Source organism: Pterocles gutturalis, unplaced genomic scaffold, assembly GCF_000699245.1.
Source record: "Pterocles gutturalis isolate BGI_N339 unplaced genomic scaffold, ASM69924v1 scaffold40801, whole genome shotgun sequence".
In the NCBI taxonomy this organism is placed as follows: domain Eukaryota; kingdom Metazoa; phylum Chordata; class Aves; order Pterocliformes; family Pteroclidae; genus Pterocles; species Pterocles gutturalis.
Genome location: NW_010101847.1, coordinates 1 through 7,827, shown reverse-complemented (window position 1 = coordinate 7,827; position 7,827 = coordinate 1). Strand labels below are relative to the sequence as shown.

Genomic DNA, 7,827 nt, shown 5'->3' with positions numbered 1-7,827 from the left:
TCTTTCGATCCTTGAAATCAAAACGTAGGAAAAAATGTCAGAGATTTCCACAAAATTTTTTAAACAAAAGTTTTAATTATGACTGTTTCCACAGTAATATCTAAGCTGCAGAGACTGATAATGAACTACCATTCCCCTTTCAACAACTTAAGGACGTCTGTGCTCTAAAGAGACATGTAATCTATGCTAAAAAAATGTTCTTCTGAAATACACGCTTCTGTTATTACCTAAATATTTCAGTTCTTATTGTTATTATAAAAGTAGCAAATACTTCCGTATATTTACCTTAATTATGCTTGTCCTTAAAAAAGATGAATACTGTAAGACTTAATTCCATTTTCCCCCATACATCCTATTAAAAATACCAATAATTTTAAAACGTTATAATGATTATATTATTCAGAAAAACTGAGAACTATTCTCTTCTGAATTCTAGTCCTATATAAGACATTTGTTTTAAATCCTGGTGTTTTGGGTAACTGGTGAATAACAAGATCATATTTAGGCATAATGCTGAATTTCATGCCAACACATATACTTACTAGTTGCAGCAAAATTCATTAAGTACTTAAAGGCAAACAGTTTTAATCTTTCTTAGATCACATAGGACTTGGGAACAGACCAGAATTTCCCATCTAATTCTTCAGGTTCACACCTTTAGATAAACAGCATCAGAGAGACAGAGATATAACAACAGATATAGCACCAAAAACTGTGGGGCTATGGGACGAAGGAATTAGCAAAGTCTAACCTTGGGTTTTTTTCTGAAAGAAACTTGTAACTTATACCACAAGTGATATACTAGAGATTCAACTACCATATTAAAGATTCAAAAACTTTCCACTTGAATCTTTAATACACAATTATCCTTGTGTTTCATCCTTTTCTAAATAATTGTTTCACAGATTCATCTGAGACACATCTCAGTGAAGCAGTATGACTTTTCTCCTCCCTCATGGAACAGTTCCTCACAGCTGAAAAGTCCGGTTAACTAGAGTGCTACCAAACTGTGTGTAAAATAATCATCTTCTGATCACTTGATGGCACATTAATTTTTCATATGACAAGACTAATCTTCAAAGGAGGTTGGGTTATTTTTTTTTCTAATAATGATTCATCTTAGCTCATCATATTAATTTCTATTAAGTGCACACATGCATCTTCTCCAGTGCACATATAACCACACATGTTCCAGTACTCAAGACTCAACAGTTAGCAATCTTAACAGAATCCAACAGTTGCACATTTTAAGAGACATAACCCAGGTAACACATTCTACAAAGAAACTGGAGACCACTACAAACATCACTAACTTCTACTCCACCTGCAAGATGTTTCCTCAACACAGAACTGCAATACATACTTTCAAAAATACACAGAAATCAATACACTGCATATACAATTTCCCTTCCCAAAAGTGGGATTTAAATAATAAACGTGGCAGATGCCAAACAACCTCATTAAATGCACTACTGCAAGGCACCCTTATCCACTGATGAGAAGGACTATGAGAGAACCTTAAAGGGAAGAGATAAAATTAGTCATCTGTAACTAGGGCAAGGAATCTGTTGTTTGGCAAATGACTATCAAATTAATATTTCTTGCAGACTACAGTCTGATTACTTTGCCACACTGTAAAATGAAAACCATTAGTTGCTTGCAGCCACATAACTTCAACAAGAATGCAATATTAAAAATTCACCATAAAAATTCACAAAGTTTTACTTTGCATCAGAATGTTACGTTTATACTGTCTTTGGATCCAACAACACATACTAAACTTACTTTTGTATTACATTCTGTAAGCTGAGCATCATACCCAGTTCACTTTTCATCTTTTCTCTGTTGGCACGGCACTCTGCCAAATAGCGGAGAGCCTAAAAGAAAGAGGACGACAGCAAATCAGCAATATGTTCAGTACATTATCATTCACTTTTATTAATGTACTTCTGCAAAACACTCACAATGTGAATTCTAGTGAGACGATAAAGAGTATTATCACCTACTGTGAACATTAAAAAATTGTTTTATTCTTATAAATACAAAAAGCATAAAATATCTAATCTATGAGAAAAGGCTGAGAGACTGAGTTTGTTTATATCAGCTTTAAAAGTCTAGGGGACAATCTAACAGCTGTCTACAACTACTCAAAAAGCCTTTACGAAGATGATTAAGCCAAACTCCCCCCTACAGCAGCAGACAATGTAAGAAGGGGAAGCAGCCACAAATTGCAGCTTGGGAAGTTCAGATCAGATACTACAAAAAGATTTTTTCACTATGAACGTAGTTCAACAATGGAACAGATGACCTAGTGTGACTGCAGAATCAACACGACAAAGCCACAACTGACCTGAGCGCTGGTGACAGGCCCAACTCAAGCAGGAAGCTGAAGTGAATGACTTCCAGAAGTCTCTTACAACAAACATTTATGTGATCCAAGATATAAAGTAATTTTTATACACTGTGCTGCTTCTAGTATAATTTCCATCAATTCTGTGGGCTCCCCCAGTACGAGAAAACTCACCACCATCAAGTTTCTACTGTCTGCAGGAAGAGGTCTACCACATTTACAAGCTTCTGAAGAGTAATTGCAATATTCATCACTCCATGCAGGAATAACAATACAAACAGCAGCAAGCTGCTTAGGTTATTATTACCTAAACTGGGAATTTACACTTATTTGTTGCCCAAAATTTTGTTTATTTGACTTTCAAGGTAGACTCTTTGCACAACTTCATATTGCTGACCCCAACTGGCAACTGTGCTTTGCATGATCCTCCTAACTCAATACTCTTCCAGTTAAAATGTTAGTCCTTCTTTTCATGAAACATCTCTCTGTTGTTAGTGCTGACAAAGTTTTCTCAGAAGGAATCTCCAAAGGTGTACTGTGCATTGTCCTTTAATCAGTGTTTCAGTGATGTAGGTACAAGAACTGCACTTGCAAAACCCTGCAATACCCAAATACAATGGTTTATAAAATTGGGTTTGTGATAGCAAGGTTTAGAAGCGCACCAATTCTTTAAATATAGTAATATAATAGCTACGCTGCTCAACAGCCACTTCAAAAATAAGGTGTTCTTCAATCCCTTCAGAGATAGAGAACTAATTATCTGGTTTTTTTTTTTTACTAAATCATCTTCAGCACATATTAGGTAAAATTCAAGACCATTTTATCAACTTTTGAGAACATCTGACTGCTGTCTGGCATGATAAAGAACTCTACATGTGATTTTTGTTATTTCCTGATATGGATTAGTATCAAAATTGCAGTTTATACATATTTTACATGCATTCATCTTCCTCCTTTTCAGCTATGGGGAAATACCTGAATTATAGCTCTTTCATATTAAGAAATTAACTTTCATATTAAGAAATGTATCCTTGCTGGTAGAACCAGTTTCTCATTTCTATTAGTCTCTGTTCAGGCAATTTAGAAGGATGTAATGTTGTTGGACAAAGAAAAACCCATTCTCTTAACAGCTAGCTATTTGAGTCAAAATGTAGGCAGTCTCTTTTCCATCTGTTTTATACTCTACACACAAATGTAACTTCCACCAAAATAAGACCAACGACAAAGTTATCAGAACAATTTAAGCAACCTGACTTTTCAACACTTGAAAGTGGTATTCCCCCTGCTCCCCATGGGAGATGCACCTTCAAAGAAGCAAGATCATTTATGCTTATTAAATCACAGTCTACTGAAGGCATAAGGAAGATTGATTAACATTACAGACTTTGGCTCAGCCTCTGTTCAGCAAAACACCTATCTACATTAGCTTTAAGCTTACAAGTAATTTCATCATAATCAACAGGACTATCTCCATGCTTAAATATAAAAATACACTGTTGTCAATCTAAATAACAAAGGACAACTTTGATGTTTTATAAGTGAAATGTTAATGTAGTTTCTTAAATTCAGAGTCCAAATTTAAGAGAAAAAGTAGTATTGCTTGGGTTACTTCTGGGTTTTTTTATTCGACATTCAAAACTTTTAGCATTTGAAGTGTACCGTAAAGAACTTGTGGAATCAAAACTAGAGAAAACTATAGAAAAACATATCACTTCTTCATCAGATAGAAGAAAGGACTGAACTGAAACTGCACATGATGAGGAAAACACCCTCCCTGAAAGATTCTACAACATATCAAAAAAGTTAAGTAGGGAACTATGATGATTCATACAGATTATTTATAATTTCAGCTATGGGAAGCACAGAATAATACAATAATAAACTTGAAGTGCTGTACATTCTTTTATTAGGTACAGACTTAACGGAAAATCATTAAATTTAATGATTCCCATTCAAATGGAAGAACCTTTTTGACCAATGGGATGGCTAGAAAAAACAAAAACAAAAGCACATTTCAGAATGGAAAAATATCTAATATGAAGACTAAAAAGTTATCAGCAAAGATGTTAAAAGCTATAGAACCTAAGAGTTTCGAGAACTCATGAACACAAGCAGTCCAGTTAGCAGAAAAAAACATGTTGTCACAGTAAACTGATCCATTTCTGACTGCAGCCAGGGTCCTGGGATAGCGCATGGTCTCCTCTAAATCCTGATTCTTAATCCACTCTAACTGTAGGTTCTCACTAAATGGAAAAACACAGCTGTCTCCTATTCTCACCCAACGGAGGTTCGTGCAACACAACTTGAATAATACCTGGGGCTGTGGAACCACGCTGCAAACTGGAGGATTAGTCCTCACCAATCTGACAAAGTCAGCCTTTTTTACGTAGAGTTAATTTTTGTAACATGATCACAAGCTGACTATCGACTCTTACGCAGACAGTAAGAATACTGAAAGGAAGGACGAAGGGAGTGAGATATTCAAACAAGATGCTCTTTTAAGACCACAGCCTAAGGAAACTGCACTGGAAAGAAAATCAACACAACATATTCCCAAGAACTGTAAACTCAACTCAAAGCTTCTTCCAGTGAAGAGCATTATAGTCTGTCAAATGGTATGGCAAGGCTAACCTAAAAACCATTTAACAGGACACAGGTCTCCTGGATTGCGGGACCTCATTCCCTGAATCCAGAAGAGCATTGGAGGCACTGAAGTAATTCCAAGAAGTCTACTAATATTCTCTATGGAAGCAAAACAAATGAAAAACACAGAATTATGGTACAGATAGGTCTTAATGGCATAAAGAATAATGTATACTTGTATGTAAAAGCTTGAGCTCTTTATTTTTTAGTTTCACATTGTTCAGAATTCAATAATGACACAAAAATATACAAAAAGGCACCACACAGATCTTAGTAACTTTAAATCTTATTAGAATGGAATTAGACTTTTAACAAAATCTTTGTTTGTCCTCTTTCTAAGCAAGAAATACACTTTTTAAGTTAGTATTTAGATTCAGGATAAGGAATCAGGACTTTAGCATTTATGATTTAGAACGAGAAGACACGGACAAAAGCTGGAACAAGTTATATTAGATAATAATAGAATCTGGATTGGGTTTTCAGGGCTGGGGGTGTGTGTGTGTTTGTTTTAATACCATGAGGGTGGTCAAATGCTGGAAGAGTGTGCCAGAGAGGTTATGGAATCTCCATCCTTCAAGGTGTTCAAGAATCAAGTGGACACAACCCTGAGCCATGATCTGAGTTCACTTAATTTGAGCATGGGATTGGACTACATCACCTCTGGAGGTTGTTTCTAACCTACGTTATCCTATGATGATTTTTTTTTTAATAATAATATGAATGTTGAATCACTATGTACATTTACCAAGCTCCGTGACTTCTTAAGAAAGAGATTTAAGGGCGCCTACCTCCCTCCACACAAAAAGTGAAACAGCTGTACTAAGGAAAAAATGCAGTGTAAATTAATCTGTTCCAAAACCCATAAATTCCCCTGGAATAACAGGTCATTGCTAAACAGTTTTTGAAATACATGTTTTTTTAAAAAAACACGTATCGTGAATATCAACACAACACAAAACCAGGTTTTATTTTTGACATTTTTATTTGTTTAAAGACACATTAACAAACCTACAAAATGTCCTACTGACATATAAATTTATATCCAGAATACTTACTAGTAAAGCTGAATGAACAACTGGAGGGTTGGGATGGTCCAGAAACAGAATAAGACCTGGCAGGCATCCTTGATCCTGAACAATGGCCCGTCTATTCAATGGGTCAGCTGCTAGATCTCGGAGTTGGTTAACTACAGATAGTGCATCAGGCTCCTCACTCATTGTAGAATTCATTTTTTCTGCACCATGCGTACAAAAAACCTGCTGAAAAAAAAACCTCATTACTAATACCACAACATTTATTATCAATTAAAACATAAGACAAAAGCACAGAGACACTGATTTGTTATAAGCATAAAAGTATAAAAACACAAGGACTAGAATTCTTGGAATGCAGATAGCATTGATAAGGATGTGGATCTTAACATTTGTAAACTGGAAACCTAAACTTCCTATACAGAGAACAGGTATGTTTGGTTAATAACATTTTGATTTATTTCCTACATATAATTTCAGGCCAGTCAGCCTTTATGGGAGTATGTTTGTGTCGGCTTTTTAACACTGCTAACAAATATTTCTGAGAAACCCATAGTTTTCTCACAACAAGGCACCCTAGAAGTCTATAAAAATCCTTCTGTATAAACATGTGTAAAATCAAAATACGTATTTTCAGAGTACCTTTAGCAATAATCAAATTTTACATAAAAATTAACCAGAAAAGCCAGTAAAAGATTAACACTGCATCAAGAACAGTGAACATTAAGTTTTAATCTGGATCTATATATCAAATAACTAGCGTAACGCCATACTCATTCAAAGACAAAAAGGGTTCAGAGGGTGGGTTTGGTTTGTTTTTTTTTTTTGCTCCAGCCGAAGTTCAAGTCACTGTATCAGTTTCAAAGGAGACACGTGGTAGCTTGAAAGTATCAGATTCCAGAGTTGTTTAAATAATTACTTAACAGGCAACAAAAGAATAAGTTAGAGTCAGAGAAAATGCTACATCTTGGTGCAAAAAACTAGTTTCCTTCCAAAGACTGATTATTTGCCTCTGAAACTAATACATGCTGGTGTGGTGCTGCGTGGTGCTGGTGTTATCAGTACCAAATAATATTGTACAAACATTGTGTTCTTACTGAAGGTAGGCCTTTCAGCAACACAAATTAATCCTATTCAACAAAAACAATATACCACAAGTATGCGTTTTGGCTATGAGAATTTCTGACATTTTCACATAGGAAAAATGTTGTTAATCTCAGAGTCACTGGTCATTGCTTCAGGAAAGAGAGTGCTAATGTGAAAAGTACATGTCAATGATTAGTTGCCAGGCTATTTTTCTTAACCATCACAAGTCCAAAAGAGATCAACTGGAAGATACAGCAGCTTAACCAATGAACAATAATTTATATTTCCAAAGCAGACAACTCTAAATTAAAAAAAAAAAAAACCAACTCTGTTAACCATTATCAATTACTTTTCACAATTGGCAAAGGAACTTATTCAAAACTTTAAAATCAAGTCAGTAGCAGAGGTGATGCTAACCAAAGTTTCCAGCTTTCAGTTCTGTGTCCCAAGCACCAGATCATTCCTACAACTCTCTCCCTCCTGATCACCTTTTGTCTTCTTCCTTCTAATCTCCTGAAGAAGTCTGAAGCCAAATTTTACCCCCCTTCTATCCCATTAGGCCACACTCATGTCCTCCCCAGACCCTTCTCAGCCACAACTGAGGAGACAACTGAAGTCCTTACCTTCTCCTTCACCTATAACAACCAATTTTACGAAAACTAGAATCTGCAGCATATTAAAAAAAAAAATAAGCCTTTTAAAAAGTTTTAATAAGTT

The 7,827-nt window shown here is 35.3% G+C and overlaps 1 protein-coding gene across 1 annotated transcript in view; it reads right to left on the bottom strand.

The window, feature by feature from the left end:
- ARMC1 (armadillo repeat containing 1) overlaps positions 1–6,256 on the bottom strand; it is a 30,766-nt gene extending 24,510 nt beyond the window's left edge. The window contains exons 1-2 of the mRNA XM_010084719.1: positions 6,049–6,256; positions 1,786–1,877 (exon numbers count right to left, since the gene is read on the bottom strand). Coding sequence (XP_010083021.1) covers positions 1,786–1,877; positions 6,049–6,222 — 266 coding nt within the window. The 5' untranslated portion in view covers positions 6,223–6,256. The remainder of the gene's footprint in view (positions 1–1,785; positions 1,878–6,048) is intronic.
- Between the last annotated feature and the right edge of the window lie 1,571 nt (positions 6,257–7,827).